At 40.8% G+C, this 19,301-nt stretch overlaps 1 protein-coding gene across 2 annotated transcripts in view; it reads left to right on the forward strand.

Moving 5' to 3' along the window:
• The window catches only part of EDEM3 (ER degradation enhancing alpha-mannosidase like protein 3), a 66,672-nt gene extending 47,572 nt beyond the window's left edge, over positions 1-19,100 (forward strand). The window contains exons 17-21 of one of the 2 annotated variants that reach the window (XM_060774500.2): positions 1,882-2,072; positions 4,177-4,342; positions 5,776-5,961; positions 11,761-11,808; positions 18,053-19,100. In XM_060774500.2, coding sequence (XP_060630483.2) covers positions 1,882-2,072; positions 4,177-4,342; positions 5,776-5,961; positions 11,761-11,808; positions 18,053-18,429 — 968 coding nt within the window. In that variant the 3' untranslated portion in view covers positions 18,430-19,100. The remainder of the gene's footprint in view (positions 1-1,881; positions 2,073-4,176; positions 4,343-5,775; positions 5,962-11,760; positions 11,809-18,052) is intronic. The other variant, XM_060774501.2, reaches the window with a different exon arrangement.
• Positions 19,101-19,301: the final 201 nt, after the last annotated feature.

The following is a 19,301-nucleotide window of genomic DNA, read 5'->3' on the forward strand; positions in this document are numbered from 1 at the left end:
TCAAACTGTTGGAGGGCCGGATTATAATGTGAAAACAACATGAGTGAATTATTATGCACACTGCACATATCTTATTTGTAGTGCAAAAACACTTAAAAACAATACAATAATTACAATGAAGAACAGTTTTAACAAATATAAACTTATTAGTATTTCAATGGGAAGTGTGGACCTGTTTTTGGCTGAAGAGATAGGATTGTTGTTGTTGTTGTTGTTGTTGTTGTGTGCTTTCAAGTTGTTTCAGACTTATGTTGACTCTGAGCGAGGGCTGGGTAAATGGCCTTGGAGGGGCTGTATCCAGCCTCCGGGCCTTAGCTTGAGGATCCCTGGTGTAATCCATCATGTTTCAGGGCATCTGACAGGTTTTTAAAGTTGCTTTAACTGCATCTTTCGTGAAGTTGAATTAAGTGTATTTCAGTTTTGAGGCCCGACATGAAATGGTTTCGCCTTTTTAGGAGTAACACAAACTCCTTGGAATATATGTCTCCAATGGTAATGCATTTCTCTTTTTTGGTGGCTTCATGTCATTTTTCATTTCAGAAGTCATTCCATGTCCCCTGAAGTAATTTCCTAGAAATGCTTATCTTGTTCTGCTTATTTCTTTTATATATTGATCTTGTCGATTATATACCTTTAGACCAGGAATCCTCAAACTATGGCCCGGGGGCCAGATGCGGCCCTCCAAGGTCATTTACCCGGCCCTCGCTCAGGGTCAACCTAAGTCTGAAACGACTTGAAAGCACACAACAACAACAATCCTATCTCGTCAGCCAAAAATAGGCCCACACTTCCCATTGAAATACTAATAATTTTATATTTGTTGAAATTGTTCTTCATTTTAATTATTGTATTGTTTTTAAGTGTTTTTTGCACTACAAATAAGATATGTGCAGTGTGCATAGGAATTCATTCATGGTTTTTTCCAAATTATAATCCGGTCCTCCAACAGTTTGAGGGACTGTGACCTGGCCCTCTGTTTAAAAAGTTTGAGGACCCCTGCTTTAGACTGTGGGATATTAATGCCTTTGGTGTGGATTTTCTGGAAAAGTAAAACTAGAACATTTTCCAGAGAAATTTCTGTTGCTGTAATAATGTTATCTAATTTACCCTGTTTGCTTTATTATAGTCAAACATATATCAAACCTTTATGTGGAAATTGTTTTATTGGGATATTTGTAACAATATAAAGAAAAGCGCATATGTATGATTACACATATCTGGCAAACCAGAGCTGTTGCTGATATATTTTACAGTAGTAATTTAACTTTGTGTTGGTGAGATATAACTTCAGAATGTGCCATCTTCACTCACCCTTTGCACTACTTATTAATTCCTTTCAAGTTAGAAAAAATGTTTCCGTGCAATTAACAGAACATTCTGTTCTACTCAAGTACAGAGTTGGTTTGTGGGCATAGAGAACCTAACATTTTGTATCTTTATTTCTTGTACTTGTGACTGAGGAGGAAGAGATTTGGCAAAATAGAAACAAGGTTAGCTGTTCATTCATTTGTTAATCTAGTCCTCTGCACACTAGGGTTCTTCAGAATGTCTCTTCCTAGACTAACTAGAAGTTAACATCCTATATTTAGCTCATCTAACACTTTGCAGTGCAGACAATTATGGAAAAACATAGGTGTGTATGTGATGTGAAGATTTACCCATGAAAAAAATACACAATTATACAAAATTTTGGAAATTTTGCTTATCTCTGATTAACATCCTTGATTGGTAAATACATAGTCATACCCTGCTATTGATTCTAAAGTACTGGCAGTCTGCCCCATCTTTTTGGTTCTCAAGGATGCACTAAAAGAAAAAAATGTTTTTAGAAAATGCCAGCTGATGCCAGAACTTGCTTGTTTGACTCTTTTCCTTAGGCAGCAAGTTCCCTTGATGCTGAAGATGGTTTACGATTCATGCAAGAAATGATTGAGCTATCCAGTCAACAACAGAAAGAGCAGCAACTACCTCCTCGTGCCGTTCAGATAGTTTCCCATCCGTTTTTTGGCAGAGTAGTCCTGACAGCCGGGCCTGCGCAGTTTGGAATGGACCTGTCCAAACACAAATCAGGGGTGCGTACTTACTTTGGAGCATGTCAATACTTTGCTCTTACTGTTGCTGTTTTTTAAAAACTGTGTTCATGGGTGCTTTGTAATCTAAGGGAGTTCTCCTACAAACACCCCAAAGACGGGAAAGCAACTGAGTGTAACTAGGTTTGAAAACTCTCAGTTAATTTGAAAGAAAACAGCCTAAAAATATTCAGCGGACAGTACTTGCATATGGAAGGCAGGAATAAAGCCAGATGACCTTCAGTTATTTTAAAATGTTCTTTTCATTTGCTTTCACATGTCTGTTTTTTTGGTGGGGGAAGGAGGTTGAAAAAAGTGACAAATAAATGTAATAAAATAAATAAGCCACTGCAGTACAATATTTTGAATTCAAACTCCCAGAGGCAGTCTAGAAGAATACATGCTCAGAAATGTGGGAGTGGTCAGATTTCTAGGAGAGCAAGTATACTTTGTCTTCTTCCAAGAGAAGTCCATTAGCCACAATACAGTTCTATACGGTTCTGGCCCAGCTTACTTGTCCGAACGCATCTGCCTCTACGTCCCACCTCGTAACTTAAGATCATCCAGGGAGACCCTGCTCTCGCTCCCGCCAACATTGCAAACACGGCTGGTGGTGGACGAGAGACAGGGCCTTCTTGGCTGTAGCCCCCCGCCTGTGGAACACGCTTCCAAATGAAATACGATCGACCCCATCCCTCTTGACATTCAGGAAGAAATTAAAATCTTAGTTTTGGGACCAGTCTTTCGGACAATAAACATAACGCAGCGCTTTGACTGGAAATGAATTGGCAAGACGATATATATGAGGATACGATTTTATGGTTCTATCAGTGGGTTTGTGGACTGAGTATTGTTTTAATGACTGTTATGATAATTGGTTATAATTAATTGCTGTTGTTTTAACTCTGTATGTATTTATGGTTTTATACTGTGTTATTGATTGTGGCATTGAATTGCTGCCTTTTTTAGCCGCTCTGAGTCCCCCCTCGGGAGTTGAGAAGGGTGGGATAAAAATGCTGTAAATAAATAAAAATAAATAAACAATAAACAAGACTAATATAGTCTAACTAACCCAACCCTGAATTGATGGGAGTTAGGACAACTAATGATCTGGAAGGCATGTTTGACTTGACAAGGTGCCTAGTTACACCCCATATGGTAATTAAGGATTCCAAGAGATTCAGGACTACTAGGGTACCCCAGTGGCGCAGTGGGTTAAAGCACTGAGCTGCTGAGCTTGTTGATCGAAAGGTCGCAGGTTCGATTCCGGGGAGCGGCGTGAGCTTCTGCTGTCGGCCCTAGCTTCTGCCAACCTAGCAGTTCAAAAACATGCAAATGTGAGTAGATCAATAGGTACCGCTCCGGCGGGAAGGTAACGGCGCTCCATGCAGTCATGCCAGCCACATGACCTTGGAGGTGTCTACGGACAACGCTGGCTCTTCGGCTTAGAAATGGAAATGAGCACCACACCCCAGAGTCAGACATGACTGGACTTAATGTCAGGGACTACCTTTACCTTTACCTTAGGGTATTAATAATATTGGTCAATAGATCAATAAGACTATAATTCGGTTGCTAGCATTAAGACAGGGAACTAACAAATTCACAATTTGCAAGCTACTTTAAGAGTCCTATTTTGTTAAAGAGTGGCCTCCAAATACCGCGAATAAACAAATCATCCTCAGTGATTAAAACCAGCCTATAGTGTAAGTTGCTGGAAAGCAGTAATTTAAATCCCATTGTTAGTTCCTATAAATGTTAATTCCCAACAAATGTTATTACTTCTGTGTGTCAAGTTGAGTTGGAACTAACACCTGAATTTAGGTAGATTTCATAAAATAACTTCAAAATGGCATTAGACTTATGTTGCTACTTTTTTACAACAAGAAAGAGGATAAATAATATAACTATTAAGATTAAAGTTCATGGTTTCAGTTCTGTGCAGTCTGTTGGAGTTCATGGTTTTAATAAGTCTTAAGTACAGTCGGTGGAGGGCAGGATTTTCTTTCGTATGCTTCCTGTCACGTTGCTCAGATGGTTCACTGGAGAAAATGCAGAATTTCTACAGACTTGAGTATTACATGTTAAAAATTCTTGTCTTCTACAGACAAGAGGATTTGTTGCAGTCAGTAAACCATATAATGGATGCTCTGAGATCACCAATCCTGACTCACTGAAGAATAAAATTGCTTTGATGCAAAGAGGGCAGTGCATGTTTGCGGAAAAAGCACGCAACATCCAAAAAGCAGGGGCCATAGGTGGCATAGTTATTGGTAAGTAAAACATCTATATAAATAAAAATGTAATGTTCGTTTGTGGGATTAACATAACTCAAAAATCACTGGGGAAATTGACACCAAATTTGGACACAATGCACCTATCAGGCCAACGAGTGACCATCACTCATTAAAACACTGAAAAACACAGCAGAAGGGACTTAAAAAGCCAAAAAACGAAAATTACATTACAACGCATGCTCAAAACCATATATGTACACAAATACACATATATACACAAATATATACACATATATACACAAATATATACAGAAATATATACACAGATACATGCACACACAAAACATATACACAGAAAGCAGGCAGGCAGGCAGGCAGGCAGGCAGGCAGGCAGGCAGGCAGGCAGGAAGGAAGGAAGGAAGGAAGGAAGGAAGGAAGGAGAGAAGGAAATAAAAAAGTGAAAGAGGGAAGGAAGGAGAGAAGGAACGAAAGAGAGAAAGAGGGAGGGAATGAAGGAAGGAAAGAGACAAGGAAGGAAGGAAGGAGAGAGAGAAGGAAATAAAAAAATGAAGGAGGGAAGGAAGGAGAGAAGGAACAAAAGAGAGAAAGAGGGAGGGAATGAAGGAAGGAAAAGAGACAAGGAAGGATGGAACCAAAGAGCAAAGGAAACGAAGAAAGAAACAGGTAGAGAAGGAAGAAAGAAGAAGGGAAAGAAAAAGAGAGAACAAAGGAAGGAACGAAGGAAGGAGGAGGGAGCAAGCTTGTTTTCTGCTTCCTTGGAGACTAGGACGCGGAACAATAACTTCAAACTACAAGAGAGGAGATTCCATCTGAACATGAGGAAGAACTTCCCGACTGTGAGAGCCGTTCAGCAGTGGAACTCTCTGCCCCGGAGTGTGGTGGAGGCTCCCTCTTTGGAAGCTTTTAAACAGAGGCTGGATGGCCATCTGTCAGGGGTGCTTTGAATGCAATATTCCTGCTTCTTGGCAGGGGGTTGGACTGGATGGCCCATGAGGTCTCTTCCAACTCTTTGATTCTATGATCCTATATAGCCCGAAAAAACCTACAACAACCCAGTGATTCTGGCCATGAAAGCCTTCGACAATACATTGTACATAGTTGTCTAAATATACAAATTTCCAAACATTCATTCCCTTTAACAAGATCAAATGAAGCTATTATCATTCTAAGTGGTGACTGTTTATCTGCCATCTCTCAGCAAGTAGATATCTCCAAGATATCTGATTATGTACATGTATATGCTAATGCATGTATTTCAAAATCTGAAAAAAATCCAAAATATTCTAGTTTTCAGCATTTTGGAAAATGGATACTCAACTTTTTATGGTCAGTGTCATAAAATGCTATTTTCCATGTTCACTACACACAGGAAATATAACATGCTCGTTGATTCTTCAGTGGTTTAGATTGATATGTTCATTAAAATACTGTTTATTCTGACTAACTAGATGACAATGAAGGCAGCAGCAGCGACACGGCTCCCCTCTTCCAAATGGCAGGTGATGGCAAGAATACAGATGACATCACCATCCCCATGTTGTTCCTCTTTAATAAAGAAGGCAGTATTATTCTTGATGCCATCCAGGAATACGAAGCAGTAGAAGTGTTGCTTTCCGATAAAGCAAAAGACAGAGGTAAGAGCAAAAGAATGTAAGAAACATTGCTTCCCAAAAATTACCGAGAAATATTCATTCTAGCTTCTTTCACAAAAGTGACATCTGAATTCCTTGAAGTGAACCCTTTTTTACTTATAGCAGGAAAACAATAGTTCTGATACAAATGACTTTTCATAGTATGCCGAGATAGGAATATGTACCTTGTGATCATACACAGAAAGCAAAACTGGGAGTCTTCCATTTATTGTAGGGTCTTTCATCTGAACTTGAAAACTGTGGACATTCTACATTTTGAATTTTGAATTATGGCGATCCCATGAATTTCATAGTGTTTTCTTAGGCAAGGAATACACAGAAGTGGTTTTGCCAGTTCATTTCTCAGAAATATAGCCTACACTAGTTGGTATTTGTTGGCATCCAAGCCCTAACCAGGATGGATCCTGCTGATATTCCAAGATCGGAGTGGATTTGGTGCCTTTAGAACAGGGGTCGGGAACCTTCGGCCCTCCAGGTGTGGTGGACTTCAACTCCCACAATTCCTTGAGGCTCGGCATTTGCCCCAAAGGCTTACCTTGGCCCAACGAGGTTTGTTTGGCTCTTTTTCATGGAGGACGGGCAGCAAAGGGGGAGAGACGAGCGTAACGTAGCTGTGCAGATGGCGAGGAAGGATGCGGAGCCCACAGACTGGCCTCGGAGGGGGAGAGCGGGCGGAAACCCCTGCGGGCAACGCGCCTCCTCGCCGCTTCGGCCCTTAGCAACCGTCGCGCATGGACCCCCTCCCTAGCAACGACACCGGCTGAGTGACGTCGTGCAGAGCTTGTCAGGGAAAAGGGAAGGCGAAGGCTGGAGGGAAAGGGCTCTGCGCTGATTACAGAGACAGGGAATGTTGTTGTCCTCTTGGACAAAATGGGGGGGGGGATGTCACACTTATACAGAGGGGCATGGCCAGGCCCTGTAGTGTCCTGCCATGCATTTTGGGGGAGAGGGGCACAAGAAAGTTCTGTAGCACTAGAAATAGCCTTGCTAGTAACATGTGACCTGCAGTTCAAAGTGGCTATAGCTAGGGAGGGGGTCCATGCGGGGCGGTTGCTAAGGGCCGAAGCGGCGAGGAGGCGCGTTGCCCGCAGGGGTTTCCGCCCGCTCTCTCCCTCCGAGGCCAGTCTGTGGGCTCCGCATCCTTCCTCGCCATATGCACAGCTACGTTACGCTCGTCTCTCCCCCTTTGCTGCCCGTCCTCCATGAAAAAGAGCCAAACAAACCTCGTTGGGCCAAGGTAAGCCTTTGGGGCGAATGCCGGGCCTCAAGGAATTGTGGGAGTTGAAGTCCACCACACCTGGAGGGCCGAAGGTTCCCGACCCCTGCTTTAGAATATTGAGCAACTCTGAAACAAGTCAGAAGGCTAAATCAGGGAGAAGGGAGGCCCCTTCTACACTGCCATATAATCCAGTTCAAAGCAGAGAATCTGGATTTTATATGACAGTGTAGAAGGGGTGGAGTCTCACAACAAGGTGAAGGGAATTGCATTTAATTTTATATAAAATATTTTAATTTATTACTATAATTTGACAGCATAAAGCAACATATTGGGAATGCCAAAAGAATAAAAAGGTGCCCCTACCCCTTTAACATCCTTTACTAAATAGTGAAACACTCTCACAAATTAAAAAAATAAACCAAACTAAATTAACATCAATCACAAATTGACCCTCAGTTTGCCACTTTACCATTGTTACTAGTACCTGACATTTTAATTTCTCTATTCGCCATTATTTCAACTTTTAATTATGCACTACTTTAAGCCGTAACCTAGAGTTGATTCTGCCCCTCATTTAAACCTCATAAGGTCCATCACTAAATTCCATTCTTCTTTAAACTTATGTATAAATTTCTCTTAGATCAATACTATCAATTCCTGCATATTCTTGTATTTTTATTATCCAATTAGTCCATTTTGATATTTCCATATCTTTTCATCTCTGTGCCAAGATTATTGTTGCTACTGTTATCATATAGAAAAGAATCATTTTCTATTTCCTCAATTTTCCTCAGTCTTTTGAAGAATTTGAAACATGCAGGTTAAAAAACTAATATTTTTTCTGTCATCTCTTAAAAACAATAGGGAGTCATATCAAGAAGGAATGGGTTGGAGTTTTGTTTAATGTTATGTAAGTTGAGCATCTCATACACAGAATTTTGAAATACTCCAAAATCCAAAACTTTTTGCTGCCAGCCATCCACTTCAGCCTTCAAGGTGTCAATTGTGGTGCTTCTGCTTGGTCATTCACAAGATGAAAGAAGGTGGTTGGTGGGCTCCCAGGAGGAGGGAGGTTAGAAAGAGAGGCTAGGATCTATGATATAGCAGAAGACACGGATCCATACTGAACACAACACTTGGATTCCCACCAAGTCTCTCTCCAGCATTGCATCTCATACACACCACAGAAAATGAATGAATTAGACACCAGGCTGGAGAGAGACCCAAGGATCTGTGTAATGGCAGAAGGTGTGGATTAAAAATTATGAAAATACTGTATTGAACTACCTTCAGGCTATATGTATAATGGGTACAGTCAGGATTCAGTATCCATGGATTTGACTATCCATAACTTGATTTTTTTTTTTTAATTCCAAAAGGCTAATCTGGATTTTGCCATTTATGCTAGGGGCACCATTATACACTATTGTATATTAAAAGATTGACCATTTATAGATGGTAGTTACAAAGAGACGGATTTATGTTTGGACAAATCCCAGCGCTTGCCACCAATTATAAAGAAGATGGAGCTGAACACTTTATTGGAAATGAGGCTTCTGCGTTTACAAGCCCCAAAACCCAAAAGGCTGTGATAGAAAGCTATCACTTTCTTCCTGGCTGAAAAACCCCTTTTTGAAAACGCACAGGCACCCACCCACATAGAAGTGCTGATAAGCCCTTGGCTTACTGGAGGTAACTTGTGAAAGAGTGCGATAGTGTTAACCCTTAGGCTTGAGTTTCTGAGATACCTTTTAAAGATAGTTCTATAAAACATACGCTTCCACCCATAAGTTCTTGATTTCTGCTTAAAGCTGCTTTTAAAACCTTTAAGCACAGAGGCACACTTGAGTCAGATGTGATGAACAATAAACAAGAAAGTTTATTTACAAGAACAGGAACAATGCAGGTACTAAGCTTGGCTGTTACAGAGATTTGTCTACAAAGCGTGTGGTTACATAAACAGTCCTGACTTTGTTACACAGGAAACTCTTCTTTCTCCCTCCAAACAAGAATCCTGACAGGATAGTTTCTCTTGTCAGTAATTCTCCACCACCACAGATAGTCCTAACCTGGATCTATCTCTCTGTTACCCAGCTACCTTCCTAATAGCTGTAAACTCCTCACTAGCTGTCCCTGCTAGCAACTCTGGCCAATCTCAGGCCTTTCTCCTAACCCTCTACGCCACTCCAATCTCCAAACACCCTCTCCCTTCAACACCCAAGTTCAATCTCCTGACAGGGATTTAAAAACCTCTCTTTCAAGACATTTTTTTCTTTTGCCAAGTTAGGCTCCACCCACTCTAACTTAGCCAATCACATTTCTTTCTCATTTCCCTCCAAAAGGCTGCTCTTACTAAACACGCCCCCTCCAGGAAATGAGTGACCAAAATGGATTCCCCTGGCACCCTTTCCTGTGATGGCTGCCGAACTCCTTGGGCCTACTATTTTCCAAGGCCTCTCTCAGCCTAACTGGTAGGGAATTCACTACAGGAGTATCCACAGGATTCCTGGAAGCAAATTCCAGTAGAACCTAAGGGTCCACTGCTTATGAAACATAGGCCTTTGATTTTTGATATTGCTGTTTTTAAATTGTTTTTAAATTGTGTTAGATTTTAGCCTGTTCTTGTAAGCAGCTCCGAGCCCCAGGAGAGTGGCGGCATATAAATTCGAAAAATAAATAAATAAATAAATAAATAAATAAAGGATTGTGTCCCATCTAGAGATGGGAGGGCCTGGAAAACCCCCTGAAAAACTGGAGAAAAAACTTTTTTTTTCTGTTTTTTTCCATTTTTCTCAAAATTTTTTTGGTTTCCCCACATTTTTTTCTGTCTCCCCCCCCCCCCCCCCCAAAGTTTTCCTGTTTTTTGACAGGGCTTCCCATCTCAAGATAATCTCATTGCATACATATGTGCAAAATGCATACAAATGTTTCTAAATCCAAATAAAGAGAAAATAAAGCAACCCAAAGCAATATTGTTCTGAAGCTTTTGAGATAAGTGACACTCAACCTGTGTTATCTATATGATATTCTGTGTACATTCACATTTATTATTTATTTATTTTGTGTACTTCTACCCCGCCTTTCTCAGCCCCCGAGGGGGGACTCAGGGCGGCTTACAAAAGGCACAATTCGATGCCTACACAATAATACAGATAACATATAAGACAGTAATTAAACCAGTTATAACAGTTAAAAACAATCATTATATATCACAGTCAATAAACCAATCTCATATTCAGCGTTCGCTTCATTCCACATTGTCTACTCTTATCGGTCGTCGTAGTCCTTTGTTTATCTGCCAGATTGCCCAAATGCCTGGTCCCAAATCCATGTTTTTAATTTCCTTCTAAAGGAAAGGAGGGATGTTGCTGATCTAATTTCCCCAGGGAGCGAATTCCATAGGTGAGGGGCCACCACTGAGAAGGTCCTGCTCCTCGTCCCCGCCAATCTCACTTGTGGGGATTGTGAGGCGGGGACGGGAGCAGGGCCTCCCCGGAAAATCTTAAACTCCGAGGTGGGACGTAGAGGGAGATCCGTTCGGACAGCTACACTGGGCTGGAACCATATAGGGTTTTGTAGGTCAAAAACAGCACTTTGAATTGTGCTCGGAATTGGATTGGCAGCCAGTGGAACTGACATAGCAGAGGGGTGGTATGCTCCCTGGATGACGCTCCGGTGATTACTCTGGCTGCCTCCCGCTGGACTAATTGAAGTTTCTGAACAGTCTTCAAAGGCAACCCCACGTAGAGTGCTTTGCAGTAATCTAATCGGGATGTAACAAGAGTGTGGACCACTGTGGCCAGATCCGACTTCCCAAGGTACGGGCGCAGCTGGCGCACAAGTTTTAATTGTGCAAAAGCTCTCCCGGCCACCGCCGAGACTTGGGATTCCAGGCTCAGCAATGAGTCCAGGATCACTCCCAACCTGCGAACCTGTGCCTTCAGGGGGAGTGTAACTCTATTCCCTTTTGATCACTGCAAACGTCTCTCACTTTCTGCCTCCTTGTACACAATGGATCCTTTCTGACTCCTTATACACTATGGCTCCATTTCCTCTCTGTGAAAACCATAGCCTCCATGCAGCAATGTAAGGGAATGGCCTTCCATCCCCATCCCTTGTTTTTTGAGCTGCCTGAAGGTGAGCTCTGGAGCAAGGGATTTCCTAATTCCTTGGAGGAGTTTTGGGGAGAACTCCGGGAGCTGCACTGAACAGCCCCCTCCTGCTTCTACTGGATTCTGCTGTTCTGCTAGTGAAGCCCAGAACCATTCCTTTGGCATGCCACACAGTATTGTTTGCACAATTTGCAGTAAATTAAAAAGGGAGGGAGGAAATCATGGAGCCAGAATTCTCCTCCTAAACTATATGTATTTAGGCAACAAATTTATGAATCCTGTTGTATTTGATAATATTTTGAATCCTGTCGTATTTGATAATATTGTGTGATTCTCTCAAATAAGCTACTAAATCTATGAACGAATCACATTTGAAATTTCATGTGTTTATGGATTTAAAATGCATATGTGCTTTTTCCCCTTTTTCCTCTGCTACCCTTGGAATATCAGCAACTATATTTAAAGATAAAATGATTCCAAACTACATTATTGATAGCAGTAAGTATCAAACATATCTGTAGACTTTGGCTGATAGTTCTTTAAACTTAATTCTTTAATGTGTTTCCTCTGGTAAAATTTAATCAGAATATCATCAGTGTTCACCTGAGGGAGTGTTTGATCAATAGCCACCATTTGTGTTCAGTGTGCTTAGGAACCTCATTGAGAAGCTCAGTTATGTCTGGAGAGCATCTCAAGAAACCTTGCTCAACGTGATCTTATCACTCTTGCAAAAGATACAACACACTATGGATGCACTCACAATGAGTGGGAGCAATCACTAGATCCTTACAAGCCTCATCCGTTCCTTACACTGTGGGAGGTTTCTGAAAGGACAGACATAAATGGAAGATCACAGCAAGCCAGATCACATTTTGTTCTCACTGATTCTGGTTTGTAGTATGTAAAGCTTCTTAACTAGGTTTTAACCAGATATACTGTATATACTTGAGTATAAGCTTACCCAAATATAAGCTGAGGCATCTAATTTTACCACAAAAAACTGGGAAAACTTACTGACTTGAGTATAAGCCGGGGGTGGGAAATGCAGCTGCTACTGGTAAATTTCAAAATAAAAATAGATACCAATAAAATTACATTAATTGAGGCATCTGTAGGTTAAATGTTTCTGAATATTTACCATATTTCAAAGAAAAACAGTTAACAAGCTCTGTAAGTGGAAAAGGGGGGTCAACAAAAACAATATGGTATCAACAGTAACTTAACAACAACAACAACAATCATTTATTTGTACCCAGCCCTGTATTTGCAGTTACTTATCACTGCACTTATCACGGAGGTTACGTTCAAGGACCACCCGCAGTAAGTGAAAAACCTGTTGTTTAACATCTATATGCGACCACTTGCTCATCTGGTTCGAGATTTTGGGCTTGAGTGTTACCAGTATGCTAATGACACTCAGCTGGTGCTGAAGATGGAAGGCCGACTCTGTACTCAATTATTTCAATCAGTGCCTCAAGGCCGTTACTGGATGGCTGCATGCCAGCAGGTTGAGGGTGAATCCAGCAAAGACTGAGATCCTATGGTTGGGTCAACCGGGCAGTGGGGACATCCAGCAGCCTACCCTGGATGGCGAGGCGCTACGCCCGTCATCATTGGTAAAGAGTCTGGGAGTCCTTTTGGACCCTCTGCTGACGATGGAGGCCCAGGTCTCCGCCGTTAGCAGAACTGCCTTTTTTCATCTGCGGCAGGCTAGACGGCTGACCTAGGGACGACCTAGCTACGGTGATCCAGGCTACAGTCATCTCAAGACTGGACTACTGTAACGCCCTCTACATTGGCCTTCCTCTGTTGGTGATCCGGAAGCTCAAGTTGGTACAAAATGCAGCTGCTCAGCTTCTTGCGGGAATTCCGATGAGATGCCACATAACACCAATCTTACTACAGCTGCATTGGTTACCAATTGAACACCGGATCACTTTCAAAGTGATGGTACTTACCTTTAAGGCCTTGCATGGTCTGGGGCCGATGTACCTGAGGAACCGCCTCACCCCCTACCAACCCCAGAGATCCCTCCGTTCTGAGGACCAAGATTTGTTGGAAATTCCCAATGTCAAGACCTTGCGTCTAACAGCAACCAGACACAGAGCCTTTACAGCACTGGCACCATCACTCTGGAATACTCTGCCACCTGAAGTCTGTGCCTTGCGGGACTTATCAGCTTTCCGCAGGGCATGTAAGACATATATGTTTTGACAGGCCTTTGACTTTTAATATTGCTGTTTTTAAATTGTTTTAAATTGTTTTTAAATTGTGTTCGATTTTAGCCTGTTCTTGTAAGCCGCTCCGAGTCCCATATAAGTTCGAATATTAAATAAATAAATAAAGTAGGGACACCCCCTCCCCTTCCCTCTTTGCCCTCTTCCTTCTCTTAGTCACCATCTGGGCCTCTTGTCGCCAGTTGGGGAGGCGGCAGAGGTGTTGTGGGACCTGCAATTGAGGAGGCGGCAGAGGTGTTGCGGGACCTCGGTGGCGGTGAGGAGAAAGAGGAAGGTAAAAAGGGTGATGAGGGAAGAAGAGCCACCCCTCACCATCTTTACCTTTCTCTTCCTCGTCACTGCCAGGGCCTCTTGCTGCGGAGGCCCAAGCAGCAGCAAGATGCCCAGGCGGCGACAAGGAGGAGGAGGAAGAGGAAGGTAAAGTGGCAAGGAAGTGGCTTTTCTTTCCTCCTCGCTACAATGTTCCCTCGCTACGTAAAATATATCTCCCTGCAAAATAGCGAGTCTGCAGTAAGTGAACCATGAAGTAGCGAGGGAACACTGTAATTCACTCTAATGCTTTTCTTAGAGTCAGGCTTGGGGCAAATAGACTATTGTTAGAAAGTTTATCCATGAATGGAGGAGTATGAGAGGGATGCCTCTTGTCCTCTTTTCTCTTACATCTTTACATCATCACTATTTTACAACAATAGTGTGGCTTGCAATATTTCCTCAGTATTAGATGTAAAGTGTATGGAATTAATACAAGTTGAGTATTCTTATTTGAAATGCTTAGGGTCAGAAGTGTTTGGGATTTTGGAATACCCGAATTAGCATATAGGTGCATAATAACTTACCTTGGGGATGGGATCCACGTCTAAACATAAAAATAGTTTGTTGCATATATACCGTATACACATAGACTGAAGGTAATATTATTTTAACCAATTTTGTGTATGAAACAAAGATTGTGAACATCAGAAAACAAAGATGTCACTATTTGAGCCACTCATGTGGACAGTTTTGAAATTCTGGATAAGACGCTCAGCCTGTATTGATGTGCTTCCAATCTTCTCTTCCACCCTAGTTTAAAAGCTTGCCTTTATTCCAATAATTGCTCAGAACAGTGAATTTCAATCACGAAAACTTCCTGGTCTGTAATTGTGGTTCTAAACTAACATTTTGCTTAGAACTATCCTTCACAATATGTGCTATATCCGCACCTTTTCCACCCACAAATTCCTGCCATTTCAGACATCCTCAAGCTCTCTCTGCCACTTGCTTCAGCTGTTTGTCATGTTGTCAAAGGCTGTCCTGGCCACAATCACTGGGGTTTTGTGATACCAAAGGTTTCACTATATGCAATGATGTAGCACAACACCTTTGCTTATACAACATTGCAAATGGGTGTTGTGTGAGTAGGTATACAACCTCACACTATTGCTTAGCCTCAATGTTCTGTCATCGGAGTCCCCGTCCCCCCCCTTGTGTCATCCCCCCCTTTGTGAGAAAGCTTGATTCGACAACCCTCATTTTAATGAGCCCTTCTCCGTAAATAACCTGCTTTTCCTTTATCTCACCCGAGTTTTTTAAATCAGTTTTTAATTAGGTTCTCTTTTAATCATTACATGTAGCCCGACAATTGTCACTGTGATTGTGTTTATTGTAATTTTATATCGTTATGCATTCATATGTTTTATGTAATTGTGATGTTGTTGTTTATTGTTTGCGTTTTTGGTTTTATTCTGCTGTAATTTGTTGTTTGGGCTTGGCCTCATATAATCCGCCCCGAGTCCCTGTTCGGGAGATGGTGGCGGGGTATAAATAAAGATTATTATTATTATTACTACTATTATTATTGTGTGGTTTCCTGTTCTAGCACCATTTTATCCTGATTTTTCACCTATATCTGTGGCTGTCATCTTCAGAGGAGCTGATGGTGATGGTTAATAGGTGAAATGTCAGTAGAAAATGCTTCTAGAATACCGCAATACTATTACAAAATAATTTGGAAATGGTATTTAACACCGAGAAGGTTAGACATTATAAATAACAATAATGAAAAATGTTGGCGAGGATGCCAAGAAATTGGAACCTACATGCATATGTGGTGGGACTGCAAATATGTAAAAGATTTTTGGGAATTGGTTGTAACAGAAATAGAAAATATCATGGATATAAAAATTAGGAGGAATCCAGCAGAAATATTACTTTTAATTAAAAAAGAGGATGGGAAAGATAAGAGGGAAAAAATTTAATAGACATGCTATTAACAGCAGCTAGACTATTAATGGCAAAATATTGGAAAGGGGCAATGAAAATACAGATTAATGAATGGTATAAAGACGTCTGTAAAATGGCACTGAACGATAAGCTAACATCAAACTTAAAAGTAAAGAAGGGATTATGTAAAAAAATGACTTTGAAAGTATCTGGAGAAAATTTCTAGAAAAATTATTGGAAAAAAAATGGGAATTTACCTCGAAAGGAAGAACTGATTTTTCGGTGGGACTTTAGGAAAAGAGATGGCTCTGGAGAAGCGGAGCACAGGGGTGAATGTAAATAAAAGAGAAGGAAATGTATAGTATATGTCTATATAACTGTATTTTCTCTTCTCAAATAAAAATCTAATTTTAAAAAATAAAGTAAAAATGTGGCTTCAGCCAAAATAATAATAATAATAATATAAATGCAAAAAATAATAATAGAATACCGCAATACAGCCGAGAAACCATACAAACACCACTGTTTGCCATATTGTATAAGGGAAGGTGTTGTGTTACATCACTGCATATAGTGAAATCTTTGGTATCTGTTGAAGTTCTGGAATCAAACCTCAGCAGATATTAAGGCCCACAGCTCTATGACTCCAGTGCCTTTTTGCATGGGAGGTTCAATCATAGTAAAAATGTGTTGTATCTGTATATCTGGTGAACTTAAGGATATCTCAGTGTATTAAAATGGCCAATGTATTATTATTATTATTATTATTATTATTATTATTACATTTATATTATTTATATTATTATTTATATTATTATTACATTTTACATTTATGTATTCTATGGATACATTCCTTGCCTATATCCTTTATTGTATTGTCAAATGCTTTCATGGCCAGAATCACTGGGTTGTTATAGGTTTTTTCGGGCTATATGGCCATTTACGAGAGGCATTCTCTCCTGACATTTCGCCTGCATCTATGGCAAGCATCCTCAGAGGTAGTGAGGTCACTACCTCTGAGGATGCTTGTCATAGATGCAGGTGAAACGTCAGGAGACAATGCCTCTAGAAGATGGCCATATAGCCTGAAAAAACCTACAACAACCCAGTATATCCTTTATTCTTTGGCAACCAAATCTCCCTAAAAAGGAGCAGTATTTTTACTGCTATACAGGTTGCTAAATTTCCTTTAGATGCCGGAAAACAAAGAGCAAAGCATCAGATAAATTTAGCAGAATGATTAGAATTTTGCCTCCTGCTTTAAAGCTCTCTTTAAACCGGTTTTTCTCAGTCAGGCAACTCAGTGTTTTTAGTAACAAAACGAAAATTTATACATTCTATTTTTTGTTATTTTTAGTAATATCATCTGTATTAGGAGTGGCTGCTGCTTGACAAATGTAAATGACATATTAAGTTAATGTTCTAGTTTGCTTGTCTATATATTACAACAACAACAGTTTATTTTTAACCTGCCCTCTCTTCCCGAAGGGACTCAGGGCAGCTTCCAAACATAAAAGATAAAATTGGTAAACATTCAATTACATTATGTACAAAAGTATCAAGGCCAATGACTTTGAATACCAAAGTTTACATGACCTAATAGTATTATTTGAGGAAAAACTGAGGAAGGGGTTGATATCCCAGAGTCAAATGTGCTGCAGGGTGGAAATAATTGAAGTGCAAAAATATATCAGTGTGTTTCTGTGGTCCACATGGGGGTTCTGCGTGGGAGGTTTGGCCCAATTCTATCATTGGTGGGGTTCAGAATGCTCTGTGATTCTAGGTGAACTATAAATCCCAACTACAACTCCCAAATGTCAAGATTCTATTTTCCCCAAACTCCACCAGTGTTCACATTTGGGCGTATTGAATCTCTGTGTAGAGTTTGGTCCAGATCCATCATTGTTTGAGTCCACAGTGATCTCTGGATGTAGGTGAACTACAACTCCAAAATCAAAGGACACTGCCCACCCAACCCTTTCAGTATTTTCTATTAGTCATGGGAGAACTGTGTGCCAAGTTTGGTTCAATTTCATCGTTGGTGGGGTTCAGAATGCTCTTTGATTGTAGGTGAACTATAAATCCCAGCAACTACAACTCCCAAATGACAAAATCAATTTTTTTGAGTGAAGGACATATATTGGGTTGTTAGGTGTATCGTGTCCAAATTTGGTGTCAATTCCCCCAGTGGTTTTTGAGTTCTGTGAATACCACAAACGAACATTACCCTTTGTATTTATATATAGATTTTGAAAATTCTGTTTTTCTTTTGTCACTCCTCCATCCTTCCCCATTCCCTTTAGATTTGGAAATGGAAAGTATGGATCAGAAGTCATCAGACAACGACTCTCATAATGAGAGGTCGGAAGAAATCTCAACAGATTTGAACTTGGTGCCTCAAGATCCCGAAGAAGAAGGTGGCTTGAGTTCACACGCAGAGTTGGACAGCAGCCGTGTTCCTCTTCCGGACGAGGATTCTTGTATCCCCAAACTACAAGAAACTAGTAGTAACAATCCAGTGTCAGAATTGGATAATCCAATTGAGGAGCAATCCAAGATTGAGACAGATTCCAATCCCAGCAATAGCTGGGATAATAAGGGCCAGTCTATGGACTCAATATTAGCTGATTGGAATGAAGACATAGAAGCATTTGAAATGATGGAAAAGGATGAACTATAATTTGAAATAATGTGCACACCGGACTACGAAGTGGCGAACTTTGTGGAGGATTGTGAGGCCCTGAAAATTAAATGGAATTGTTCGGTGTTGTGACAGCTAGCCAGGTTCGATCGGCACAAGCCAGCATGTGTTGTAATTTTTTTTTGTTTGATTTCCCTGTTTTTGAAAAATGGGAAAGTGCAATTGATCCATTGGCAGGGTTCCTTTGCATGGTTCCGAAATGCAGGACATCCATTTGGGGAAGGAGCTTCTTTCCTCCCATGTCTGGATTGCTGTGAGATTGCTTGCCTTATCCTCACAGAGTCTCTGTGGTGAATTGTGGCATGTCGTCTCGGCGCGTGAAGGCTCCAGGCCAGCTGTGGCATCAGCACTGTTTCGAGGGCCTATACTGTATCGCAAAAGCCTTTACGAAGACATGGTGGAAGGTACTTCAGGCTGTTGTGCCTTTACAATGAGGGCAGAACAACAGGCAACTGTGATTTGTCCGGTGCCACTTAATAATCGGAAGTGTGCTGTATCTCCTTATCACTTCTTCCATTTATTACTTTGAAGAATGACTAAAACAACATGGATTCCCCCCCCCCCTTTTTTTTTTTAGGTTCCTAATTCAAGTCAAAATAGTTTGTAAACCAAAGGTAATATCTCTAAAAATATAATTTAAAAAACTTGAATCTAGGTCAGTGATGGGCAATCTTTTGAGCTTGGTGTGTCAAAATTTCCCAAAAAACCTGAGCATAACTTGGGTAGAGTGTCACTTCGAGAGAAAAAAACATAATTTTGCAATATTTATAGTTTAAATAAGAAAAAATGTATAATCCATGCTGAGTTATGCTCAAGCGTGCAGATGTTAAATTTGCAGAGCCTATTACAAA

Source organism: Anolis sagrei, chromosome 4 (assembly GCF_037176765.1).
Source record: "Anolis sagrei isolate rAnoSag1 chromosome 4, rAnoSag1.mat, whole genome shotgun sequence".
Lineage (NCBI taxonomy): Eukaryota > Metazoa > Chordata > Lepidosauria > Squamata > Dactyloidae > Anolis > Anolis sagrei.